The sequence below is a fragment of the Miniopterus schreibersii genome (assembly GCF_964146895.1).
Source record: "Miniopterus schreibersii genome assembly, chromosome: 1".
NCBI lineage: Eukaryota > Metazoa > Chordata > Mammalia > Chiroptera > Miniopteridae > Miniopterus > Miniopterus schreibersii.
In genome coordinates, this window is record NC_138101.1 from 7,247,154 (window position 1) to 7,274,809 (window position 27,656).

The 27,656-nt window shown below is 47.1% G+C and overlaps 1 protein-coding gene across 2 annotated transcripts; it reads right to left on the bottom strand.

Moving 5' to 3' along the window:
* Positions 1 to 3,623: 3,623 nt before the first annotated feature.
* LOC308555484 (ADP-ribosyl cyclase/cyclic ADP-ribose hydrolase 1-like) lies at positions 3,624 to 27,656 on the bottom strand. Of its 2 annotated transcripts, none has more exons than XR_013998547.1 (7): positions 27,329 to 27,656; positions 13,051 to 13,180; positions 11,213 to 11,348; positions 9,271 to 9,356; positions 6,598 to 7,406; positions 4,993 to 5,085; positions 3,624 to 4,645 (listed from the first exon to the last, which is right to left on the bottom strand). XR_013998547.1 is itself a non-coding variant. In XM_081133828.1 (7 exons), the coding sequence occupies exons 1-7, from the start codon at positions 27,517 to 27,519 to the stop codon at positions 4,531 to 4,533; spliced, it is 825 nt and encodes a 274-aa protein (XP_080989954.1). In that variant the 5' UTR covers positions 27,520 to 27,656; the 3' UTR covers positions 3,624 to 4,530. The 2 variants fall into 2 exon arrangements, 1 of the variants encoding a protein (XP_080989954.1); XM_081133828.1 differs by having other exon boundaries at positions 6,598 to 6,671.

Sequence of the window (27,656 nt, forward strand, 5' to 3'; positions counted from 1 at the left end):
CATGGCGAGGCACGTTGGGCTTTCCACCCTGGCGGCCCTCTGCACCCAGCCCGCTGTGCTTGCCCCGCTCATGCCCGTCTGGCTGCCTCCCACACATCCGTACCATTACTATTTACCAGAATCGTCACCATCAGCTTCTTCTTCATCTTCCCCTCTTCTCCCTCCCCCCCCATTCTCTCTGAAAGGTCTAATTCATGTATCTTCTTTAATTACAAAGAATTAAGAAACGTATTACTTGAATAACACATGTACATGATACTCATTGTTTCTTTAGTCATGTTATGCCTGTGTTCTTGTCTCTCTTTTCTCATCACAATGTATAAAATCCAGCATTTCTTATTTTTCACCTATCATACTAGTCCCTCTCTTATAACAGGTATAAGAATGCATGGCAATGTGGCAGCTGGGGGAGGTGGCTTGGATAAATCCAGAAAACGAATTGCTACCAGTTTTAAATGTGCTAAGAGCTTTAGATGTATCCTTAGAGCAATAGGGATTAAATGCTGATTTAAAAACTTTGACAAAGGACGTGTATGATCAGATATGTACTTCAATCATTAATTCATTCAACAAATATTATTTGTATCTATGGGTTCCAGGCACTTTTCTAGGTGCAAGGATTTTTTCAGGGAAAAGACAAAAATCCATGTCCAGTTGGAGTGCACATTCTAGGTAAACAATAAATAGTTTCTATAAAGAAGGAAATTGTATTTTAGAAGGCGATGCAGGTTATAAGAAAAATATAGCAGGAAAGAGATATAGAACATGGGGAGGGTGCAATGGTGCTAAATAGGGATGCCTGGAATGGCTTCCCTGAGAAGATGACATTTGAACAAAGATTTAACGTTGTGGACGCATCCATCCAAGTTGGTATCCACGGAAAGAATATTTCAGGCAGAAGGAACAGCTATACATCAAGTTACTGAGCCTGATATATGCCCAGCTTTATCTGCCAGGTATATAAGAGACAGGAACATGGCAATAGACAGATCCCCACCAACAGTCACACAGAGCTACAGAAAGGACCACAGAATACAGAATCACTGTGGATGGAGAGACATGGGTTTGGTATATTGAAAGTGTGTATAGGTTCTGTATGCACATACACATGTGTGTGTGTATCTTTTCAAGTATTCAGCCTAAAATTTCAGATCTGTATTTGAAAGTGTGCTTCAAAAATAAGGTCAAGAACTATTACAGAAGGAAAATAGCCTTTGGGAGTTAGAAAAGGGAAATTAGGTGCCAGCTCATTTCCACAGCCTCTGGGTAAGTGTGGTAGTGGGTGGACCTTGGGATGATAGGGGATTTTCTAGAGTGAACAAGAACGCAGTGTGGAGACAGGGGGTAGCTGGTTTCTGAGTCAACTAGGAGGTTTATGAGCAATCAGTAATCCAGTAGAGAGACACTGATAAGAAGAGGAATATGGAGGGTCTATTTATGTATGTAGTCAGAAAGGCCTCAGGGCTACAGGTGGCTGCATGGCCAATGGCAAAGATACCCACTTTGGAACTACAGAGAGAGGAGGCAGGGTTGGGCCCTCATGGTAATAAAGATACAGAGGTGGTGCAAGGAGGTGCCAGGTATATAAGAGACAGGAACATGGCAATAAACAGGTCCCCACCAACAGTGACACAAGAGCACCCCAGCGTCCAGCCACCTCCAGGGCTCCCTGGGCCTTCTGCAGCACATTGTGAAAAACCATGGGACCAGCCTCCCTTAGTCTCCACCAGCTTTGACTTGAACACTCCAATGAGTCTTCTTGGGAGAAGCCTCCTGCAAACTGATTTCTACTAAAGAACAACATTTTTCTGACACAGGCACCTCCTTCCAGGGGCATCCTCGTGAACAAGAAAGATACACCCAGAGAGTCCAGAAAGCAGCAAGCAAGCCCAACAACAAGCCAGGCATTGTCCTGCGGGGAAAACAGCCAGGTCACCCAGTGGATTGGCAGGGGCCTGTTGCTGAAGACGCTGTGCAGGTGGACTTGGGACAAGTCTGAATCTTAATCAGCCCTGGTCCCAAGCACCCAGCCTCATGTCCAGTCAAGAGTAAATCCCATGGGGAGAAGGGGCTAGTGAAGAATCCATGGCTGACCACCATGGCTGTAGCTACGAGGGCTCCTAAAGGAAACTGGATTGCCAGCCAGTGGCAACCAGAAAGGAGTCAACCTTGGTTCAGTACTCGCTTACTTACAAGGCACTGTGGCTTGTAATTTCTGTCATCTTCTTTGGTTCTCACCACACTTTAATGGGGGGTAAATTGATAATCCTTATTTGTGTCACCAGGACATTGAAGTTCAGAGAGGTTAAGTGTTTCATTCAAGATCACAGAGTGATGCCAAAATATGAACCCAGAAATGCCTGACTCCCAAATGTATGCTGATTTCAACAAACCAAGTGGGTTCCCTCAAGGAGTCTCAAATTAGTTTGATAATTTTTCATTCAAACATCTATGTTTTAAAAAAAAACCTGGGATATATCCAGATGTTTGAAAATTAAGCAACACATTTCTAAATAACAATCAAATTAGAAAATATATTTTAAGTAAATGATAATGAAAGGAGAGATATCAAAACTTAAAAGCTGCAGCTAAAGCACTACTCAGAGGAGAAATTATAGTACTAAATATATGTGTAAAAAAATGAGCTTAAAAAAATCAGTGATCTAAACTTCCATTGCAGGAAGCTTATTTTATAAATCCAAAGGAATTTCTATATACCTAATAATAAAGAGAAGAACAAAATACACATAGACTTAAAAAGAAAGAGAAAATCAACAAAGATAAAGGTTGGTTCTTTGAGAGAGTAATAAAAGTGATAATTCTGACCAAGACAAAGAAAGAGAAATGAACAAAGTGAACTGCCGGTACCAGGAACAATACGTATTTTGACTGCCTGCTACAGGTGTGAGACACTGAGCATGAACAGCAGGAGGGGGAGGAAGAAGATGGAGAAAAAGTATCTATTTTGAAACTATCCAGAAAAATCACATTCTCGATTCTATTGTATTCAAGTTAATCCAACATGTATTTGTTTGAAGAGAGCACAAGGCACTATCAGTTTGGGATTATAGGTCTAGAAAGATAAAGTGCATGTACTTTGGAGTCAGACAGAGCTCACTTCAAATTCAGCCTCTACCTCGAACTCAATGAATGACTTTGGGTGAATTATATTAACCTCTCTTCCATTTTCTTCTCTAACAAATACCAACCTCATAGAGCTGTTAGAAGGGTTAGAGGTAAAGAACCAAGCACATGGGTAGCTTACATCCTACAGAATATTTTCGCCAACATGACCCATAACTATGACCCAAACCCATGATAGTTTATCAGTAAAAAGGGTACAATAATATATCCTGAGACAAGGCCACTCATTTGGAAATGTAAAGTGCTCTGAAAAGCTTGGGTATCTACCTTTCCTTACTTGCCTGTTTCAGTTAGAGAGGTTTGGTGTAGTCATTCTTCAATAGAAAGGATGTTGCCAACATATAAACATCATATGAAAATTAAAATAACAATGTAAAATTTTCATTTTAATTTTATATAGTAATTCATCTTTTGTTGAATATTAATATATCGAAATAAAAATAAAAACTATGCTTATAACACAAGTTATTTTAATTTTTAAAAAAATATATCTTTATTGATTTCAAAGAGAGGGAGAGATAGAAACATCAGTGATGAGAGAGTCATTGGTCAGCTGCCTCCTGCATGCCCCCTGTTGGGGATGGAGCCCAAAAGCTGGGCATGTGCCCTGACCGGGAATCCAACCCCGATCCCCTGGATCCTAAGTCAATGCTCAAGCGCTTTGTTGAGCCACACCTGGCCGGGCAAGTTATTTTAAGACTTTTGGGGGAAAGGCTTCATCTCTGGTGTTGACATGATGACAGAAGATCCCCCAAATCTTCAGCTTTCCACCAGGGTATTTCTGAGTTGTGCATGATCATGTACAAAGATCTCAAAGACCTGAAACCACCATGCCTACGGCTCATATTACAGAGCTGCAAGACGAATGCTTAGGAGTTTTTGCACACTGAAGAAGATGGATAGGCCTATGACAAGAAAGCAAAAAAGGAAATCTTGAGGCAGTTCAATACATCTATCGTTCAATTCATCAAGGGAAAAAGACCCTTCATTAGCAACAAAAGTATGGGTTGAGCACTTAGCATCCAGACAAGCTCCTCTCCCGCAGTGACAACATGGAGAAAGGTCAAGTCCAGGAGTGAATGACTTAAGGTGGGGCCCAGCTGAGTTTCATTTCACTTGTAAAGTCATAAAAATAAATACTGAGAAGGGATGTTAGATGATGAAAACAAATGTCTGGCTCCAACATGGCACAGATGTGGGCCATGAGTGTCAGCTGCTGAGCAAGAAACAGCAGAAGCAGCAGCCTGTTTTCTTCAGAAGGTCCCTGGCTGTGAACACCTCTGGGGGAGGCTGGGGGGGGGAGGCGGAGGAAGAGAGGTCACCATAGGTCACTATCCCAGATCTCCATCCAGGCCCCAGGGAAAATGCCCACAGATGGCAAGATGGCTATTTCTTCTTCAAGAACAACTCATTTTCTGTAATCTCCTTGCAGATAAATGCAATTCTCTTCTCACTTACAATTGATTTTAGATCATTCATCTCGACACCAGAGCATCTGTGCCTGGGAAAGAACAAAGAAAGTGTTAAAATAACAAGATCTTCAAGCATTCCCTGAGTCGGTTTCTTCTAGGTAGCAGGCCTTGCACAAAGCCCTGGCATATGGAGGTGAAGCTGAGGCTGCCTCTAACTGTTCACAGGTCAGCAGGGGAGCTGAAGGTGAGAACTAGGTAGATACCCAACATGGAGATAAAATTGAGAGGTTGTGGGGATGGGCTGAATGTACAGAAAGTCCTCATTCATTTCCTGAGCCAGTCTTTCCTCAAAGCATTCTCGAGACTGTGGATTCTTTTGCACAGTGATTCCTAAAGTAACCCTGAGAATATATGGGTACAAAGTAGTAACATATACCTGAGATTTCCTCCAGTCTCATACGTCAGCCAGACTTGTAGTTTAGTAACACTCTTTGGATTCAAATGAGGGACTTCCACACTTAGAAAAATGCTAAGATATAAGAGAAAAGGAACATTGTTAACCCCAAACGAAATGGTTCAGGTACCCATAGCCCCTGGAAAGCCAGCAGGTGGGTCGCCATTGGTTGGAACCCACCCTCTGGAACTGAAGCCACCTTTACCCTTTCAGTGTGACCCTCAATGAGTAAGGCCCTCTCAATAAGATTCCTTATCTGGACCATGATGTTGATTCTTTAAGAACTTGGTTTTCCAAGAGTGGGCCTTAAACCAACAGAACGGCATCGCCTGGGAGCTAGTTGGAAGGACAGAACCTCAGTCCACCACCCCTGCTGAAGCAGACTCTGCAGCCATGCAATCCCCAGGCCATCCACCCGCTCAGGCACGTTGCAGCCGGGCTTTGAAAGACTGACGTCCTGCTCTAGCCCCACCCTCAACTCTTCCCCATGTCGCTGACGCCGGCCACTCCCACGGCAAGTACAGAGGACCCTCCTACCAGATTATAAAATTCTGAGACGTCAGCACTTTCATCCAAAGGCCCACAAGGTTGAGGTCAAAAGAAGAAGACAAAAGGACAAATGATTCTTCGTAGAATTAAATATGAAAACAGGAGAGAGGGGAACTCATTGGGGGCACCTAGACTGCTCCCCCCTCTCTATCCAGCCTTACCCAGGGAAAGACTGGAGAACAAAGACTGGAAAGGTCACCCACGTGGTGAACACTAAGTACAGAGTCAGCAGAGGAGGAGGCATTGGGGTGTCCACGGCGTGGAGTCAGTGAGAGAAGAGCTGGTTCTCAAGGGGCGCCCCCTCTGTCAGGCACAGAGCTCGGCCTTTTTCCTGCTTGTCTCAGCCCATCGTCACCTCGCCACCACCTCTGCAGGTACCACCACAGGCTCCCAGGGGTGACGCGCCCTGCCTACAGTCCCGTACAGAACACGGGACGGCCTCTGGAGGCCCCGCTTTGAGCTAGACTGCGGACACCGCCTGCAAGGGGATAAGGCAAGTCAAGAGCACGGCGCAGCTCCCGATGTGCCCACTCGTAGCTGTGGTGCTGAGTGGGACTCAGGTGTCGACGGAGGACAGAGGCGCGGGGCAGATCTGCGTGGATGGGGAGGGTTTAGCGAGGCAGAGGGAGGGAGGGGGCTGGTCATATGGGGAACAGCGTGGACCAAGGAAGGAAATGGGCAGCGTGGAGCGTAAAGGAAGACAGAGCTGAGGAAATTCCACCAGGCCTCAGAGTCCAGAGGGGGAGCTGCACACAGCACAAGGACCATTAGGCCCTTTAGAGGATTATGCGCAGCAGGAAAATAGACAAAAACATTCACTTAGAAAGACAAATCTCTCCATTGAATACAGTTTTACCTTTTTTGGCCCAAATCTTCAGGAGTGACCTTAAACATCAGGAGCATATTTTGCTACAGGGGAAATATCTACTACGGGGCTGAGCTAACCCTTGCAAACACAATGCAGAGAAATAAGGGCCTGTGTTCTTTTACATCACCATTTAAACCCCGGTCCTCATTCCACCCTCCTCACCCCAGTACCTGTTTTTATCAAAGGTGTCCCTGTGGGACCCACTGAGCACCGCCTGGACCACACCACAGGAATTTCTTGCAAACTTTAAAAGAAAAGAAAGCCCACAATTCCTCAGCATGTAGATTGAGTCAGCATACCCCAGCAGCTGCACCCAACACAGCTCTTAGCATTTGTGGTTATGGGGAAAATAACCTGTATGTTCCCAGCTCAGTATTACTAGGTCTATGGACTTTCATCCCAAACCACTGGAGGGATTATGCTTCACATGAGCTCTGGCAGCGGTTTCTCTGATCTCTGTTTGCACAGTGAGGTTCAACATCATTGTCACTAAATTGGTGGCTCAGAAGTCACAAGTTCAGCGGGGTAAGAGGAACATTGCTGCAGGAGGAAGATAAAGGAGCTTTCTTGGTGCCAAAAACTGTAGACATTGAGCCTTTCATTTAGGGAGCAGAGCAGACCATCCAGGGGTAAGGAAACGGAACAATGAGACAGGTGGCACTGAGGCTTGCCCAGGGACAAAGAGAGGTGGGGAATGAATGAATATTCAGAAAGGTCTCCTGGTGGAAGAAGAGTGGTGTGTAGGGCCACCTTCAGGGGAGTCTGAAGCTGGACAGGGAAGTTCGTTCATGGAGGGCCATGAAGGCTTTGCCAAGAAACCTGGCCTCGCCCTGCCAGTATGGCTCAGTGGTTGAACATCCAGCGATGATCCACGAGATCTTGGTTCGATCCCCAGCAGGGGGCCTGCAGGATGCAGCTCATCAAGGACTCTCTCATCATTGAGGTTTCTGTCTCTCTCTCTTCCTCTCCCTTCCTCTCTCTGAAATTAATAAAGACATATTAAAAAAAGAAAAGAAAAGAAAGCTGGCCTTTAGTCTGCAGGTGATAAAACACCCTGAGCCACTTGAAACAGAATTGTGAAAATCCACTGTGGCTTCTGTCCTGCCTGTGGTGAGGGGCAGAGGGCAGAGGCCAATAAGTGTCAGTCACAAGTGCTAACTCAGGGGAGTGCTCACAGGGGGTCAAGCACTGACCCCGCAATGCTAGGTAATCCTCAAAGCCCCGTGAAGTAAGTGTTGGGTCCCTTTACCCCAAGGTCACATGGAACTGAGAAAGTGGGATGGGGATTCAAACCCCAAAGGCACTGCCTCTACTGTCAGAAAAAGAAAGGACCTAGTCTGGTAAAAGAAGGCTGTCTACTTACATCCATGAGCTCGCATTTGGCCAAGATAAAGGTGCACCCAGGGAGCTCCCAGTGGGAGGGTGCACCGTCCGTCACCATCACCCCTGTGCTCCTAGCTCCAAGGACAGCGCGGGGAACACTAACAGGTGCTTGTCAGTTATAACATGAGACTTGGCTTTACAAGTTTTTAGCAACAGCACTGCCCCAAAACATATCATAGAGGGACCAAATAGACACTGTTCTCAGAAAAAGCAAGAAACCCTTCTCAAAAAACAAACAACGAAAGCCTGTAAGGTGCCTCTGATTTTTCACAGCACATAGTGGGTACTCAACAAATATTTGTTAAAAGAATGCATTCTTCGTGAGCGGGATAGCGGTATCCTGTTTCAACATTGTGGTAACCTGAGACAGGCCTGAGTTTTATCCTCAATTGAAGGTCAGACGGGTGGTAAAGGATCTTTCCAAGTAGAAACAGTCTTCCTGCTTCAAATCCCAGGCTACCTCCTTTCTCTACCAGGGTTTACCCGAATCTCCTTACAGTGGGTTGGGCTCTGTCTCCTAACCAGCCCGTTGACCTTGGATGAGTCTCTTATCCTCTGAGTCTTCATTTCCTCACCAGAACCTTCCCTCAGCACCCACTGTGAGGATTACATGGGGCGACATAGGTAAGGCGCCTGGCCCAGGGTTTGTCACAAATAGGCACCTAACAGATGTGAGTTTCCACTGGCCCCAGCTCCTCAGTGTCTGAATTGAATTTTGGAGAATTACAAGTAGTGTAGCTTTACTTTCTCCCTCTTTCTCTTTCCTTCACATCTTCCTTCCTTTCTTTCCCTTTTCTCCCTAGTCCACTTGCGCGAGAAGGAGTGACTTACACAAAAAAGAAATATGCACAAAGGCAGCTTAGCTCGAAGTGAGAAATATAGAGAGAAGGGGCTGGGGAAGATGGTGACTGTTTCCCAGCCCCGATTCTGGACCTGGAGTGAGACAGTGGGATTAACTCCCAGACCTGCCCCTCACCGTGGACCTTCAGCAGAGGCTTTCCTACTATTTGGGCATCTTAAATTGGTGTGATGCTCATGGTTCCTACTTCAGAGGGTTCGTGTGAGGATGAAAGGTTTCAATCCAGGTGAAGCCCAAGGACCGCGCCTGGCACACAGGGCGTGGTCTGCACTTGCGGATTATTAAGACTGTTCCAGGAACCTAGGACTGGCCAATACCTGGGCCAGAGGATTAAACCGAGCAGGAGATTCCTGGCAGCCGAAGCCCAAACAATGGGCAAGAGCAAGGACTCTTCCATGGGGCCCATGGGCCCTCCACGCAAGCCCTAAAATTATCTGTGAAAATCTAGAATGTACTCAGGAACCTTTTCCTCAGGAAGGAATCCCAAACTTCTGTTTCTAAAAGGATGTTTCATCCCAAAAGGATTCAAACCAACCACTGTCTAGATGACCTCTTCATTCCATGGCCTCTCCAATTCTAGAATTTCGCTTTTGGTACCTACCCTTTTCGATGCAGCTTTCCAGAATTCAAACACAGTGTTGTTTACACAGTCTTTCCCGCTCTCTTTGCAATACTCGTAGTTAATTTCTGAAAGACAGAGTTTATAGAAAATAATTGCAGTGGAAAGTCAAGGTGTCATTAAGCTCCATCCCTCCTTGGCTGTGGAGTCAAAGCAGAGCCACTATCCAAGGGGCTCTGCCGAGGTGGAGGGTGGAGAATGGGCCCAATTTAACTGTGTACACCTGACTCCCATCTGAGTCCTTACCTTCCCCTCCAAATCCCAGACAGGAACACAGTGACCAGCTTTGAGTCTGCATTCTGGGAAACTGCAGAAAGCTCGTCTGACAGGCAAGCTCCCAACATCATCCCAGAGTGCAGGGAAATCACAGATAGAAGTGGGCCTTGGGCCATTCTCCCTGACCACTCCTCTGCCTCCTGCTGACTCTCTCCTTTGACAGCTCTCTGCCCCCACATGCTAGGCCCACACCCTAGGCTCAGACAGCCTGGACTTTCTACACTGTCCCCATTGAGAAAGCTCAGGCCTCGAACCAAACTCAGGCACCAAACTCAGGGATGAATTCAGTTCCTACGTCTCTTCTCCCGAGGATGCCTGCCTTAATGCATAAACACTTTTTAGTTATTTCTGACACAGAATTGACAAATAAGACTGTAAGATATTTAAAGTGTACAATGTGATGATTTGATAGACATCTGTACACTGGGCAGAGATTTCCCCATGTGGAGTTAACACAGCCATCAACTCCCATATTTATCTTTGCAGGTGTGTCTGTGAGAGAACATAGGCCCTCCTCTCTTGGAAAATTTCAATTACCCTTCTACAGTGTTACCAACGATCGTCACCATGCTCTACACTAGATCCTCGGACGTTCCTCATGTTATAAGTGGAAGTTTGACCCCTTTTAGCAGGCTGTCCATATTACTCCACTCCCTGCCCCTGGCAACCACTTCTCTACTCTGTTTCTATAAGTTCCTGTTTTTAATTTCTTGTTTTAGATTCCACACATATAAAGTGACACCATGCAGCATTCATCTTTCTCTGTCTGGCTTATTTCACTTAGCGCAATGCCCTCCAGATTCATCTGCACTGTTGAAAATGGCTGGATTTCCCTTCTTGAGGCTGAATAATGGGCTGTTTTATAGAAATACATATGCCACGTTTACTTTACCCACTGCCTTTGATGGCACAGACACTGGAGAGTTAAGTCCCGGGGATAGAGGGATGAATTAGACAGAAGCCCTGCCTCCAGAGACCACTCCATCCAGCATAATGGAATAAATCACAGAAAGGTCAACCTGGGTGGGAGGTGGTGTGCAGCACCGTTGGGGAAGGCTGATGTTGAACTTGATTTTGCAGGATGAGTAAGAGTCTTCAGACAGAGGAGGGAGAGGGAGGTATTCCGTGCAGAGAACATGTGCAAAGGCAGGTGAGAAGCAGCCTTGTGGGCTTAGACTAGGACCACCAGAGCAGAAGGCAGGAGAACAGGAATGCTGGAAGCTGAGGCATCTGAGAGACAGGGCCCGGCCATGCTAAGGAACTGGGGCCTTATCTCAGAGGCAAAAGATAGCTGTGGAATTTAGGTTTTTGGTTAGAGACAGAGACAAGCCCACGGTGGTGGCCATGGAAGCTGACCTACAGGGCTGAGGAGTGGGCAGTAAGAGTGTTAGAACTGTCCCAGCAAGCACTACGTTAGTGTGCTGGACTCGGGGGGTGGTGACGGGTAGGAAAGGAGGGATGAACACACCAGCTGGTCTAAAGAACACCGCTGTCCATCAGGCTGAGCTGTCATTTGGGGCATAGATGGCATCAGGGTGGGCCCTGGGGCTCCGTCCCCCACCTCGATCTTTCAGGGCCCCTAGCAGAGCTCAGGGCTCTCACCCCACACACACATCCCTAGACGATCCCACATGGCCCCGATCCTCACCAGAGGAGCCTGCGTCTCCGCACCAGGTGAGGTTTTCAGCAATGTAGCCCATCAGCGTGTCTCCCACTAAAATCAACCCTGGGCGGGTACTGGTGTATCTTTTTGCCAGCTCCTTTGATTTGCTCCAAAGAACACTCTAAGGAAGATTAAACACAAACTATTGTTGAGATCAATTTAGCAAGCTAAATCCCCCACAAATACACATCTTTTTAAATGATAGACAAACACAGAAAATATCAGAGTGAATCACATACAGCCTGGTAAATGTTGTTCATTGTGTTGCTGCTGTGTGTGTGTGGGGGGGGTTGTTTTAGGTCACAATGTAAACTGAACTTACTACTCTGGGTTGCAGTAAAAACAGAAAAATGTCTGAAAGCCACTGATCAAAATCTTACACAAAACATAGGCTAGGAACACTTTTGGAGGGGGCATTAAGCAGTTACAAAATCTTCAAGTTTTCTGCAAAACAATGTTATCTCCCTGCTGCTTTGGGGGAGAAGTGCTCTTTGTTTCTCAAAGAGCTCTGTACAACAGCTTCTCTTCCCAAATCTCCCCTTCTGCATGAAAGAAAGAGAAAGAAAGAAAGAAAGAAAGAAAGAAAGAAAGAAGAGAGAGAGAGAGAGAGAGAGAGAGAGAGAGAGAGAGAGAAAGAAAGAAAGAAAGAAAGAAAGAAAGAAAGAAAGAAAGAAAGAAAGAAAGAAAGAAAGAAAGAAAGAAAAGAAAGAAAAGGGAAAGGAAAGAGCAAATACAGTGACTTTTTCAGGGTCTCTTGTAAAGGTAAAGCAATGAAATTTCTGAGCGCTCTTCAGCTCCACGGATCCGCTCACTCTGACTCGGAGGCCGTGGAGAGTGTGTTTGGAGCCTGGGCCCTGGGGTCACTGCCCTGTGAAGCCCAGCGTCACTGCCCATTAGCTGTCTGACCCGGGACACCCAGAGCATTGCAAAGCCTCACTTTCCCCATCTGTAAAATGGTAGCAAGGACAATTGTAAGAGACTCTTGGGGTGCTGAGGAAGTAAATGAGACAATGCAAATAAAGTGCTGAGCCCACGTCTGGGGCACAGGCACTCATTCCACAGTGTCACCAGCTGTTTGTCTACCAAGCAGCTCTTCCTGGTCAGGCCTTGGGCATGCTAGGTGCCCCCGCAGGAGCTCCATATAGCTCCAGCTTTCTCCTGCTGGGTGAGGGAATATAGCTTAAGGGCTTCACGAAGATGACCGGGGACATGTTGAATTTTCACCTTCAATGCTACTTCGGAAAAGATTCCCTGCACTGCAGACTTTCTCCAGTATAATCGAGCAATGTGTTAAAACCCAGGCCTCCAACTCTTGTGCCATTTCAACTGTTCACTTTCAAGATCATCAAACTTGAGGAGTCACTGGTCACCTAAAGTCCCCAGGCTTCACTTTCTCTCTGGTGAAATGGGGGTGGTGACAGGGGACCTGCTTGTTCCACAGGGTGGCAAATGTAAATTGAAGTCATTGATCTTGATTTGAAGTTACCGCCAGAGGTCAGGGAACAGTTTTGTAATTACATAAAGCTACGATCTTTTTGTTTGGGTGGGTTGAGTTTCTTGTGAGGGTTACTTTGCCTGATTCTTACACAAATGTCCTTCCTCTTTGCGTGTTCCCATTTCTCTCTTATCTCCCTCCCCGTTGCCCTAAATGCTGATCATACCCTGTTTTCCCTGTAGCCCCACAGGCTCCATCCCGACAACCACACCTACATTCTAATGTCCAGATCTTTCCTCTTCCCTCATCCTGGTCAAAATTTGGCCCTGTGACCCCTCCCCTCTGGCTTTCAGTCTCAGGGTTAAAATCAAGAGCTTGACCCAGTTACCTTGCTGCAGGGTATGGTTTGATGGGTCAGACGCATCAGCTCTTCATAGTCTCGTTCTGTAGATTTACAAGGATCCTTGGAAATAAATGCGTTTATGAACGCATCCTTTATTTGTGGGCAGTTTTTATCTCTGTGAGATAAAACACAGAAAATAGAGAAAGCATGAATAATTAGATTTCAAACATATTTTGGGAGCATAATAACCCCTTGCCCAAAAATCTCATGTAGGAAGCCTTTCCTGAGTGCCCTGTAGTTCAAACACACGATCTCATCTAATCTGTACAACCTTTCTTAAAACCTGTCTTTATTGTTGAAAGTATTACAGATGTTCCTTCTTTCCTCCCCCCTTGACCTCTTCCACCCCACTCCGCCCCCCCCAAGCCCCCCCCCACTATTATCTGTGTCCACGGGTTATGCATATATGCATATAAGCTCTTTTTTTTTTTAAAGTTGTCTTTTTTCTTTTAAAATATATATTGATTTCAGAGAGAGGAAAGGAGAGGGAGAGAGAGAGAAACATCAATGATGAGAGAGTCATTGATCAGCTGCAGCCTGCAACCCGGGCATGTGCCCTGACCGGGAATCGAACCCCGATTGCCCGGATCCTAGGTCGATGCTCAACAGCTGAGCCACGCCAGGTTGGGTGCATATAAGCTCTTTGGTTAATCTCTCCCCCAGCCATTGTCTCTGAGATCCCTGAGTCTCTTCCATGCTTCTGTCTCTGGATCTATTTTGTTCATCAGTGTATTTGTTCACTGGATTCCGCATATGAGCGAGATCATGTTATGGGTGAGCACTACCGTTCCCGCCCTACAAAGTCCCTGCCCTCGTGGAGCTGCCTCTCTGGTTAGACAGGCAGACAGCACACAAACAAGAAAATTAGACAACAATCAAGTGCCGATGATCATTAGGGTGCAGGAAGGCAGTGGGGATGGGTGACAGCCCAGTACTGAAGCAATGGCCACTTTAGGGAGGCTGGCCAGGGGCGGTCTCCCTGAGAGATCCCTTGAGCTGAGACTAAATGAGGAGAAAAAGTGCATTCGAGACCAAGGGCACTGCATGTGCAAAGGCTTTGACAATGTAAAATCCAGTTGAGTTGAGGAACTGAGAGGAACAGCATCACTGCAGGGTGAAGAAACAAGCTTGGGGGAAGGGGAGGCATGGCGAGAAATCAGGCAGGGAAATAATCGAGATGCAGATCACTTAGCCTCTTGGGCCAAGGAAAAGATTTCAGATTTTGCGCTAATTACAGTGGGAAGCCACTGATGGTTTTAGGCATGGAAGTGTCCTCATCTGTTTTTTGCTTTGGAAAAATCACCCTGGGAAACTCTGAGCTGGCCCCACAGAAGGAGAAAGAATCTGAAATAGAATTTTCACTCCAGGTCCCCTTTAAACAGCCCCTGGAGGCGGGAAAGCAGGCAGGGCAGGAGGAAGGGATGCGGGCCTGCAGGGGCCCTGGGGAGGGCGGGTGGGACTTGGTGTGTTTGTGTTAACAAGTGCACACAGTCCGTCATTTCCTCGGGGCAGAGACGTGGGTTTCCACCGGGAGCGTTCAACTGTCCCTGTCAGGGCCACGTCCGGCCTTTGGAGCAGGATCCTAGAGCAGTACCAGGCCAGGCAGCTTGAGCTGGGCACGGGAAGCCCAGGCTCCTGTTTCCTGCTCCCACTGCAGGGCGCTGGCTGAGCAGGCCGCTCCCGGGGCCTTCTGCCCCCAGGACGCAGACTAGCTTCCTGAGAGAGAAGCCAAGGAACCCGAGAGCCTTAGCATGGCGCAGGCCTCCACAGAAGCACCCTGCCCCCTGCTCTTTCTGGGACAGGAAACAGGGGAGAGCCCTTTTGTCTGTGGCAGGGATGCAGGCCCTCGAGTTAGGCTGCCTGTCTGAACTCTGGCTCTGCCAGTTACACTCTGTGTCCTTGGGAGAGCCGCTCAGCCTCTCTCTGCCTCTCTTTCCCAGTCTGTGAAGTATCTATCTGACACAGATATTCTGCCATTGACTCTGAAATCCTCTCCGAACAGGGCCTAGAACAGAACAGGGGCTCAAGCAGTACCCGTGTTACAGTTCCTTCGGTCCTCTGTGGCCCCTTGCTCAGGCCTTCCTCTCGGTCAGCAGTCTTGCCCAGCCAGCGGGAGTGGTTAACGGCGTCAGGGGTTCGGGATTGGCCCAGGAATATGCAGATGGGGACCTGACCATCTGAATGATCAGCAAGGAAGTCATGTCAAGAGCTGTTTTAATTTCCAAATGCAATGCCTATCTTTTTGTTATTGATTCCTAAATTGTTGTTTTTTTCTTTTATTTTGTGAATTTATTTAGGGGAAGATCTTGGGAAAAACATATCATGAGTGTATGATTAAAAAAGCAATGTCCTGGCATCTATCCTTTCATGCCGCCACCTTTTGTCCCCCTATCAAGCCTGAGCACATTTTCTGCTACAATATTCAGCAAGCCACTTCCTTCATAATTATCAGTTGGGATGAAAATTATCCTAAAACTGTAAAGCAAAACAAATTAGTAAAAGAAATTTATTTATTTTTATTGAATTCATTGAGGTGACATTGGTTAATAAAATTATACACGTTTCAGGCATTCAGTTCTACAATACATCACCTAGGTCTGAATCATCCTGTGACAGTAACTTGTAACCCTTTAGTTCAAATTCTGTTACTCATTAAATTCTACTGATCACTATTATAATATCCAGTTGTTATAAACATGAACTTACGAAGTATATTTATATTAAGAAAACACAACTTTATCTAGTTTATATTCACATTCCATTGTTCAATAATTAGAATGCTTGCCCGACTGGGCGTGGCTCAGCGGTTGAGCGTCGACCTGGGATCCAGGCAATCGGGGTTCGATTCCCTGTCAGGGCACATGCCCGGGTTGTGGGCTTGATCAATGACTCTCTCATCATTGGTGTTTCTATCTCTCTCTCTCCCTCTCCTTGCCTCTCCCTGAAATCAGTAAAGATATATTTAAAAAAATAATAATAATAATTAGAATGCTTGCTAAGTGTCAGGCAGAGTATTAAGTATTTACCTGGCAAAAACAAACTTTTTCCTACAGAGAAAGAACAAAAACTAAAGACATATTAAAATTAAACTGCAGCAAAATCTGCCCTTATCATATTGATAAAAATCAGAAAGTCAGGAAAATCCAAAAAAATTCAAAACAACCTGTGTAGTAAAGTTATGGGGAAAGAGAAACTCTCCGTGCCTCAAGGAGAGAACTGCCTCATAAGGAGAAATTTGGCTGTCTTCAAAATTAAAATGGCAATATATTCTTTAACTTAGCCATTCCACTTCCCGGATTCTGTCTTAATCATGCAGGGATTTTGAGGCAGCATTTTTGGTAACATATTGTAAAAGGTTTAAAACAACGTAAGTACAAGTCCAGATGGGGTAGAAACAAAACAGAAGCCTCCATAAAATGCAGCGCTATGGAACTTAGCGCTAGACCACGCTGACCATGAACACGCACTGGCCAGGGCCGGGCGGGACAGGAGAGAGGACGCGAAGGAGAAGCGAATATAAAGTTACGCATTCAGAGGACATTTCTGGAAAGATACAGGAAAAACAAGTAGCCTCATTTGCCACTGAGAGAGAAGAAAAGGAAATTGGGAGGATGGGTACTTTGACTTTTTCTGTAACGTATTCTGTTAAAATCTGGAAGAGGGATCTGAAACAAATCCGCAAACAATCTGCTGCCTGGAGCGCCGCATGGTGACTAAATAGATATTTCCAGGGTTATTCTGTGGGCATCTCGGGGTGCTCAGTATTTCATAAGTGAGCATTCCTTACGTGAGAGGGGTGCTGACGGGGAAGAAGGGGCACAGAAGAGGAACCAGGGGCCCTGAGCGGACAGACTGGGGAGGACCAGGCCCCGCGAAGCCAGTGGCCCGGCTCGGCTGTCACCGGGATGTGCACACCGGCTCCAGGTGCCTTTAGAAACATTTTACTCAGGATTGAACCGTGAAACCAAGTCCCCCAATGTGCAGGGTCGCTCCGCTGGCCTTGGACCTTTGGCCTTTGGGTCCCACATCTCCCACCTACAACCGCACCTTCAGCTGCCTTCGTCCTGAAGAATTCCCAGGGGGACTGAGTCACCGCAGCTCTGACACTGCGCTAGCTGTTAGCTCAGGAGGGAGCCCTGACTCCCAGCAAGGTAAGGAGGGCCCCATCTCATTAGGAGTTTACAATATTGAAACCATGAGGTGCCAAAGGCAGAAAGGACTTTACATTTGCTTGGTTGTCATAATCAGAAAAAGAAACACTTGAACAATATCAAGGCCTATACACATCGTGGCCAAGTAAAATATGCCTTGGACAAGTTTCTAATGTCCCTTAAAATCAAGCTTTACTCACTACTCTAAAAATATCCAACGCCTCCCGACCAGCGGGGCTCAGTAGTTGAGCATCGACCTAGGATCCAGCGGATGGAGGTTCGATTCCCCATCAGGGCACGTGCCCGGGTTGTGGGCTCGATCCCCAGGCGGAGGCGTGCAGGAGGCAGCCGATCAATGACTCTCATCATTGATGTTTCTCTCTCTCTCTCCCTCCCTCTCTCTGAAATCAGTAAAGACATATCTAAATATATATATATATCCAAACACCAAAAATGCACATAACTTCCTACCATGTGGATGTACCATGGTTGATACATTCTAGTGGGAAGTGAAAAACTGAGCTCAGCAACTTTTTCAAAGGTCAGATTGTGGAAGAACTTTGAATTCTGTCTGTAACACTGTGTATGGTGAGGCCACCGCTTTAACAGGTGTGTATCTTCCTTCTGTGAGTCTCCTGGCTTTGTAGGAAACTGTCCACTATTTAGAATTCCACGTCGGGGGGCGCTCTGCACTCTCCTCTTCAGCTCTGCACTCTCCCGTGCTCTGCAGTGGGCATGCTTTACTGTTACAATTAGACAGACAGAAGGTCGTTGGAAGGAAGGACACAGAACTTTATTCTCTTGCTCCCTGTATCTGTCAAATTCGTTACCTCAGTTTTCACTTTCTTTATTGTCTTCAGAAACAAGGTCCTCATTATCTCATTGCTCCCGAGTGGATATTTAGAGGTGATGTTTTGCTGAAAGAGATAATCCCCTGCTCTCTACTCGGACCAACTACAGAATTCCATGGATATTATCACTGTCCCCAAACCCTCAGTCTCTGAAACACACACACACACACACACAGAATCTCAGTTCTTGAATTCATCTCTCACTCAGTTTCCTGTTTTGTTCCCAGAATCCTGTATCCATTCTTTCCCCATCCTTTATTTAAAGAAACTTTGCCTTGGTAATTTTCTAATATTTCTAAGGGGTTCCTTTAATGGCAAGAAAAAAACGCCTGATCATTTATTGCAAAGAAGTCTTAACTGACCCCTATTTATCTGAGTCACTGTCTAAGCGGACACTCTGCTCTCTCTGTACGTTTGTTTGTCTTCTACGTAATTAACAGGCTACTCCCAAGAACTTCTGTTTCTACTGACTTGGTTGTTACTTATCTATTTGTTGTGCTTGCTTTTTAAATGTAAATTTTAATTCAGCCCAGCCCGTGTGGCTCCCTTGGTTGAGCATCCGCCATACACCAGGAGGTCGCTGGTTGAATTCCTGGTCAGGGCACATGCCTGGGTTTCAGGCTCAGTCCCCAGTAGGGGGTGTGCAGGAGGCAGCTGATCTATCGCATCCATGTTTCTATCTCTCCCTCTCCCTTCCTCTCTCTGACATCAATAAAAAACAAAAACAAAAAAAGCTTAAAAAAAATTTAATTAAATTGTACACAAACAAACTGGGTAAGTGGAAAAAGAAAAATCATTTTTACTCACTTGAACGTTTTGTAAAAATGATCACAGGTGGGTTACTTAAAAACTGCTCCTGAGTTTGATATTGGTGAGCCAACTGTGAAGAGCCGCAGGAAGCTGCACGAATGTCGACATGTTCTTTCCTTAGGTGACTTCTCAGCCGATTTTAAAGGAGCAGCCTCTCAAACGAACCCAAGTTTCTTCCATCTTGAACCCCATCTTCTCCATCCTGCCACTCTCCCATTTCTGTTTCCTTTCCAGCAAAACCCTTTGCAAGAGTTGTCTCCGTAGACAGTCTCCAGTTCCTCCCCTACTGTTGTTTCCTGAGTGCATGTTGGACAGACTTTCATTACTACCACTCCCCCCGAGCTGACCTTGGCTAAGTCATCAGTCCCTGGGCTGGTTTTCTGTCCGTATCTTACTTGACCAGTTGAAATCACTGAAGGAATTGACTACACTTCCTCCTCACACATCTTGCCTGGAACTTCTGCACTGTGGACGTGCACATTTAATCTCCAGCCCAGACCTCCCCCTAGTACTCTAGACTTCATATGAACCAACCTCCTACGCAACGTCTCCACTTGGATGGCGAGCGACACTGCAAAGCCAACAGAAACAAAATCAAACCACTGAGTCATTTCCCAACTTGCTACACCCCGGTCTGCCCCTTTTTCACGAATGACGATTCATTTTCCCAGTCCATCAGCCCCCAAATCTTGGAGTCATCTTTGGTTTTTCTTTTTCTCTCACACCCCACACACAAATCCATAGGGGTCTACTTTCAAAACGTACCCAGAATCCGTCCATTCTCACCACCGTCCATCACTATGCAATGACATCAGCTCCCATCCGAATTAATTCAAGAGTCTCTAAGAAGCTTTCATGCTTCTTTCCTCGCCCCATTTCTAAGAAAATCATGAAAAATTGATCACAGGGTGGATATTGGATACTACTCTTAAAGGACTAATTACTTTTAATTCTGTGAAGTATGATAATGGTATTCTCGCTATGTTTTTAATGCTGTTTTTTGTTGGAGACACAGACTGAAACATTTAGAGATGAAATGACATGAAGTGTGGAATTTGCTTAAAGCACTTTAGGAATTCTGACAGGTGTGAAGTGAAGCCTAATTGTGGTTTTAATTTGCATCTCTCTGATGATTAGGGATGTTGAGGATTTGTTCATATGTCTCTTGGGCATCTGTCTGTCCTCTGAAACCAACAAACAGCAAGTGCTGGCGACGGTGTGGAGAAAGGGGAGGCCTGGGGCACTGCTGGCGGGAATGCAGACTGGGGCAGCCCGGATGGGAAACAGCATAGAGGTTCCTCAAGACATTGAAAATGGAGCTGCCATTTAACTCAGTGATCCCACTTCTAGGAATATATCCTAGGAACCCCAAAACACCAATCAGAAAGGACATATGCACCCTGATGTTCATAGCAGCACTATTTACAATGGCTAAGATCTGGAAAGAGCTCAAGTGCCCATCACTAGATGAGCGGATAAAAGGCTGTGGGACGTTCACACCATGGGATACTACGCAGCTGCGAAAAAGAAGGATCTCTTACCCTTTGGGACAGCATGGGGCACCTAGAGAGTACTATGCTGAGAAAAATAAGCCAGGCAGAAAAAGACAAGTACCACATGAACTCACTCATATGTGGAATCTAAAGAACAAAATAAATTGACGAGCAAGATAGGACCACGGACACGGATGCATGAAACACGGACAGATCTGAGAGGAGAGACGGGAAGGAGGGTGGGAAAAGGTTAACCAAAGGGCTTATAAGGACATATGCACAGCCCATGGACACAGACAACAGACAGGCGAAGGCCTGCACTGGGGTGGGAGATGGGGGGGCAAAGGTGGAGAAATGGGGGACCTCTGTAATACTCTCAACAATAAAATTAATTTAAAAAGAACAGTTTTAATAAAAGGACTTTAGGAAAAAAGTGAGGAGACAGATGAGATAGGGCCAGCCCAGGGTTGATCATTACTGAGGTTGGGAAACAGGTAAAGGGAGGCTGGGTTATTTTCTTTAGTTCTGCAAATGTCTGTAACAGCAAGTTCCCACCCTAAGGGCATTCTCGCTGTTTTTCGTCACCTTCGCCCCGGTTCTTCCTCTTGCCCAGAATGCTCTTCTCCAGACGGTTCTAGGGTTTGCTCCCCTCTGCCGTCAGGTCCTTGCTGACAGGTGAGCTTTCAGGGAGCCCTCCTTAGGTCGTTACCGCATCTGCGCCTCTGAACACCCCCTGCCCCAGCTCCCCCGCCGGTCCCGCACCCGCCGCGCTCTGTCCCGCCGGCGTCCTCAGGCCTCTGCCCCCGGAACGTGAGTCCACCTGAGCAGGAATTCGGTCAGGATCCAGCGGGCTTTGCTGACATAAGAGGAGCTCAACAAATACTTACTGGATAAAATGTTACGGAAACATTAAAACTTGGATAGAAGGCAAAGAGATGGGCAACACGGCCCTTCAGTGTCCCAGGGGGCATGATTTGACCGGTTGACCAGGACACAATACCCAGCACAATGTATCTTTGTCCTTGGCACTTACTTGGAGATCTTGTCTGTTAGAGATGCAAGTGCTTTCTCTCCAAGAGAAAGATATCCCCAAAGGTCATGGCATTTTACTACTGCCTTGTAGAACATTAACCAGGTTGATATCCCAGCTGTAAATATAATTCTAATATTCCCTTCAAATACTTGTAAATACTCAGTGCCTCCAAGTGGTCTTTGAGCTGACGTTATCATTTATGGGCTCATAAATCTTTGGCGTGTGTTATTCCGCATGTTAGGGAGGCGAGCTCTTAACCTTTGAAACGCCTGTTTCAGCAAATGAATTCAAGTTGCGATGCGCTGTGCAGATCTGGCTGCTTTGCTCAGCTCTTTGCGATTTGGGTCTCGGGTTCTGCCTTGCACAGCTACACAGCACACGTCTGAGCCCCTTGCACAAGCACTGCTCGTGCACCGGGGGGGTCTGTCTCCCATCGGGGGCCTCCAGGCCAGGCAGCCCAGGCCCTTGACCTCCATCCAGCTTCTCGCCCCTGCTTCATGCCTCACTCCCCACAAGCACCAGGATTCTGAGGCAGCGTCACAAATAGATGTCACCTCTTGCAGCTACTCCAACCCATTAGGGGCATCTACGGGCTGTGCTCTGTGAGGATTTTCAGAGGGACCCGGCTCACCCACGGTGCTCTGATTACTCAGCAGAGCCTCCCATGGACCATGGACCCCGGATAGCGGTGCGGCTGTGAGCGAGTCCTTCCTGCCTCAGCTCTAACGGGTGATGGGAGGTTCAAGCGGTGAGATAAACCACAAAGAACGTGTCCTGGCGACCAGGGCAGGACACGGCATTCTGCTGCTTTACTGGAGGAACCTGTGATATCTCCTGAAGTACCAAGACAAAGCACCCTGCCTCCCTAAAAGGAAGAGCTCTGTGAGCCCACAGTGCGGCCTCCTCACTCACCTTTGAGGCTGACAGAAGAGCAGCAGCTGCCCCCCTGCAGTCCACAGAAAGGCTGGTAGACTTGGAATGGGGGCCAGGCCCTGAGAGCTGCTGCGAGCACACCCTTCTGAAGGCCACACGACTCAGTAGCTCCAGGCTGTGCATTCGGGGCGAACACCTGCCCTACCACTCACCAGCTCTGGGCCTCGGGGAAATTCTTCCATGCCTCAGCTTTCTCACCAGCCTAATGGGGCTGCTGAGTCCAAGGATAGACAGAGTTGGGTTTCAGTCCCCACTGTGCCAAACTACAAGACTGACTTCATGGGACATATGACCAGTGCAGTCATACAGGGACCTGGGTTCAAAAAGGCCCCACACTCGGCATTTAATGCCCACATTAGCTGTTGGGAATTTTCTTTCTAATTCTTTTGTGCCTTTAATATTCTCAGACATATTGGCTTGTTTCTTCATTTCATTTCATTGGTTACGTGAAGTCATATGGTATTTGTCTTTCTCTGACTAGCTTATTTCATTTAGTATAATACTCTCCAGGTCCATCCAGATTTTCTTCTTTTTTATGGCCAAGTGGTGTTCCTCTGTGCAAATGTCACACAGCTCTTTTATCCGCTCAACTCCTGATGGGCACTTGAGCTCCTGGCTACTCTAGATGGTGTTGCTATGAACAGAGAGATGCGTACAGTCTTGAGTCAGGGCTTCAGGTTTCTTCAGATATATTCCCAGAAGTGGGGTCACTGGGTCATAAGGCAGCTCCACTTTTAATTTTTGAGGAACCTCCACACTGCTTTGCACAGAGGCCGCACCAGTCTGCATCCCCACCAGCAGCGCACCAGGGCTCCCTTTGTCCACACCGTCGCCAGCACTTGTTTGTTCATGTATTGATGGCAGCCATTCTGGCAGGTGTGAGATGATATTGTATTCGGGTTTAAATTGCATTTCTCTGATGATTAGAGACATTGAGCATCTTTTTATATGTCTCTTGGCCATCTGTATGTCCTCTTTGGAGAAGCCTCTACTCAGGTCATTGTATAGTTTTTAATTCGGTTGTTTTGTTTAGGTGTTGGGTTCTCCCTATAAATTTTGGATATTAAGGCCGTAGCAGATGTTTTGGTGATTATGTTCTCCCATTGGGTGGGTTGTCTTTTCCTTTTCTCGGTGGTTTCCTTTTTTGTGCAAAAACTTTTTAGTTTGATATAGTCCCATTTGTTTATTTTTTTCTTTTGTTTCCCTTGCCTGAGAAGATATATCAAAAGAAAACACTTCTCCAGAAATGTTGGAAATTTCACTACCTATATTTTCTTCTAGGATTTCTGTGGTTTCAAGTCTAAGATTTAGGTCTTTAATCCATTTGAGTTTATTCCTGTGTATGGTTTAAGGTGGTGTAGTTTCATTTTTTGCACATATCTGACCAATATTCCCAACACCATCTATTGAATGTACTGTCTTTACCCCATTGTATGAATTGCCTCCTATGTCAAATATTGATAGACTGTAAAGGCATGGGTTTATTTCTGGGCTCTCTATCCTGTTCCATTGATCTTTGTGTCAGTTTTTATGCCGGTACCATGCTGTTTTGATTACTGTGGCCTTGCAGTATAGTTTGAAATCATGTCCCGTGGTTCCTCCAACTTTGTTTTTCTTTCTCAAGACTGCTGTGGCTATTTAGGGTCTTTGTGGTTCCATATAAATTTTTGGAATATTTATGCTAGTTTTGTGGAGTACACCATTGGTATCTTGATAAGAATCACATTGAATCTTTAGATTGCTTTGGGTAGTATGGATCCAGAGACATAGAAGCATGGAATCTTCTAGAAGACTGATGAATCTCAGAGGGGGGGGGCGAGAAAGATTAACCTAAGAACTTATATGCATATATGCACATCCCATGGACACAGACAATAACCTTGTGAAGGCCTGGATGGGGGGGTGCAGGGTGGAGGGAGTCAATGGGGGAAAATAGGGACATCTGTAGTACTTTCAACAATAAAGATTTTTTTTTTTAATAAAAGGAAATTACAAAAAGAAAGAAGAAGAAGGAAGGAAGGAAGGAAGGAAGGAAGGAAGGAAGGAAGGAAGGAAGGAAGGAAGGAAGGGAGGGAGGGAGGGAGGGAGGGAGGGAGGGAGGGAGGGAGGGAGGGAGGAAGGAAGGGGGGGAGGGAGGAAGGGCCTCAAGGCAATGACCACATCCAGGGCACTGACAGTAAAATATGTTCACAGAGTCAAGACTTCAGTTTTGTGACTGTAAGGCTCTAAGATGTCATGGAGAAAAAGAGGGACCTAGCTTGTCCAGCCTCCCAGGTGACAGCAGGCTTTCAGCTGACCCCTCCAAGGTGTCATTCATGTGAGTGATGTCTGATCTGTTTTGCACATTCCAGCTTAGTTGGGTGCTCAGGTGACTTCAGGCCCAGCCAATATCACAGGAAGCAGAAGAACCGCCTAGTTAAGCCCAATCAATCACAGAATCGTGTAAAGTAATAACATGGTTTCTGTTTTAAGCCACTCCCTTTTGGGGTGATTTGTTATGTAGTAATAGGTAAGCAAAATACCGATTACAGATTATCTGAAACTGAAGAATAATAAGGAAGGGAACCTACGATAATCCCATTATTAACCCAGCAGTGCCATCATTTACCATCTTTTTTCTTTACATCCAGTTTCACACATGCAGTTACAATTATTACCTGTGTAATTTTTACACTGGTTTTGTCTTGCTTGGTATTACATAACACCACATTTTATGTTATTACATAGGGTTTTAAAAAAATATGTTTATACTGATTTCAGAGAGAGAGCAAGGGAGAGGGAGAGAGAGAGAGAAACATCAATGATGAGAGTGTCACTGATCGGCTGCCTCCTGCACGCCCCCGACTGGGGACGAGCCCTCACCCAGGCATGTGCCCTGACCGGGAATCGAACCGTGACCTCCCGATTCGTAGGTCAGCGCTCAACCACTGAGTCACAGGCCAGCTGTTATTATATAGTTTCAATAAAGGCCTGCAGAGGTTAAAAGAACTGGGTCAAAGGAGAAATACTAGGTTAAATACTTGACATAAATTGCTGCTTTCGCCCAACATAAAAGACCAGGGCAGGAGAGAGTAACCCGGCAGGTACAGATTGTAAGGTTTATCAGGGAGAGATCGCTGGTGTTAGGAGGGCACGATTACAAGGGCGATAGTCAGGGCGCCAAACTTTCAACAGCGTGGAAAGAAGGAGAAAGCTATTAATCAGTCATGCCCTTGAGGTTCAGGTCTCTGGGGAGACAACAGACATTAAATCTGATGCAAGGAGCACAGGCAGAGAGAGAAAACTCTATATGTGTAATGTATAGTATAGAACTAACTCCCCCAAAAAGAAATAAACAAGCAGCTCAGGAGAAATTAGCTAGGACCAGAACAAGAAATTTACAGAAAAAAGTATAAATGACCAATAAACGCATAGAACATGCGAAAACTCAGTGACAATCAAGGAGCGATCAGAAATCACTGTTCTCACAATGAAGAAGAGTTGATAGTATTCAGCAGTGAGGAGATTTGGGGCAGTCAGGTCCTCTGACAGATGGGGATGGGAGTCTAAAGCAATACAGTTATTTTGGAGGGAGCTTAGAAATACCTATCCAGATTTAAATAGGCATAATTCTTCCTTTGATACAGCAAGTTCACTACAGAAACCTATTCTACAGAAACATAGGTACGCAAAAGTATCTGTACAAAGACATTCGTTGAGACACGTCTCCCAGCCAGGACGGCAGCCTCGTGAGAGTGGGGACTTTCTCATTCCCTCCTGTACCGTCAGTATCCACATCACTGCCCGGGACATAGTAGGTGCTCAGCAAATATTTGTTGAATGAATTAATGGGATTGAAAATTAGACATTAATTTTCTGTCACAAAGAAGTGTTTTTGTCACAACCTGAAGGAACGCCTCACCTTCTAGTCTCTCTCAGCTAGTTAGTTATTTGTAAAGAAAACTTACGGGACACTGGCAGTCTTTGGACTTGACCAATTTGCAGTGGAGACCCCTGGGGTCATTGGAGGCGAATCCTTGGGCGCTTGCAGGGAGGGGCGCAGCGGGCGGGGTGAGGGGCTGGGGGGACCCCTGTCCCGGCCCCGACCGCAGGTGTCTGGGCGGCGGCACTGTGCGCCCCCGAACCCTGGGCATGAGACCCAGGCTCTCCCCGCCGCCTTAGGCAGCCCAGAGGCGGCCTTTCGCTTCCCAGCGCGTCTGCTCTGGGCCCAGCTTCAGGAGTGCGCTCTCCCCTGAGGCCCAGTCCCGGGACTGGGGGGGCAGGGCTCCCTCTGGAGAGGGCGGGACTGGGGGGGCGAGGGCCCTGGGAAAGGCCCCAGCACCTGCGGGGGGGCTCCCAGGGCTGCCCAGATCCACCCAGCGGATTCCCCTTCGCCTGGAACCCGCAGCTCAACCTTTAAAGTTACCATTGTTCCGCTGCGTCTAGTTCATGACGCGTTAACACGCCCGTCCCACCGCGCAAGAAGCAGGGGCTGCTGTTCTCTATCAGCGACACTCATCCGGAGCCCCCACCCGCCCCTCGAGTTCCGCAAGCAGCTGAAGGAGGTGTCATCTGCAACCTGCGGGCATTTTAAGCCCAGAGACCACGAGCGGAAACCCCAGGCAGAACAGAAGCTGCCGGCAAGCCCCAGGGCCACCCACCCCACCGGCGCCCCTGCAGCAGCTGGGAGGTGTCGGTCCCTGCGCGGAGCCCTGCGCGCCGAGCCCAGCGCGGCTGCGGGGCAGGGCGGGTCTGCCTGCGCGCACCCCACGGCCCAGCTGGGGGGCGCCGCCCCGCGCCCTGCTGCTGGCTCCGGCCGCCGCCCGCAGCTCCCGCCAGGGGCGCGCGGAATTGCACGCGGGGTCCTGGGCCCGCAGCCCTGCCCGGCGGGTGTGAGCCGAGCAGAAACCGGGTGCTTGGAGTGGGCATCCCGAGCGCTCCCCGCGCCCCGCCCCGGCCTCAGCCCGTAACCACCGCGCGGTGCCCAGCGGTGGGCAGCAGATACCAACTCACCGGAGCTCGGGCCACAGGTCCTCAGTGTAGCGAGTGCAGCGCTCCAGGACGATCTTAGGGAAGTCGGGAGTGGTGCCATTTCCACGCTTCCTTAGGACGAGGGGCACCGTGATGACCGTCACCAGGACCACGGAACATACGATACAGATAATAATGATTTTATAGTTACAGGAAATGTCCTCGCAGTCCATGGTGCTTTGGTAGTGCTTGGGGTCCACTGCAGGGTCAGCAGGGCTACATGGAAAGGAAGGGGCTGGGGAGGAGGGATGGAGAGAGTGGCCTTATTTGGAAACTGCACCTCTCCCATTATCTTTCACTTCCCTTTTCT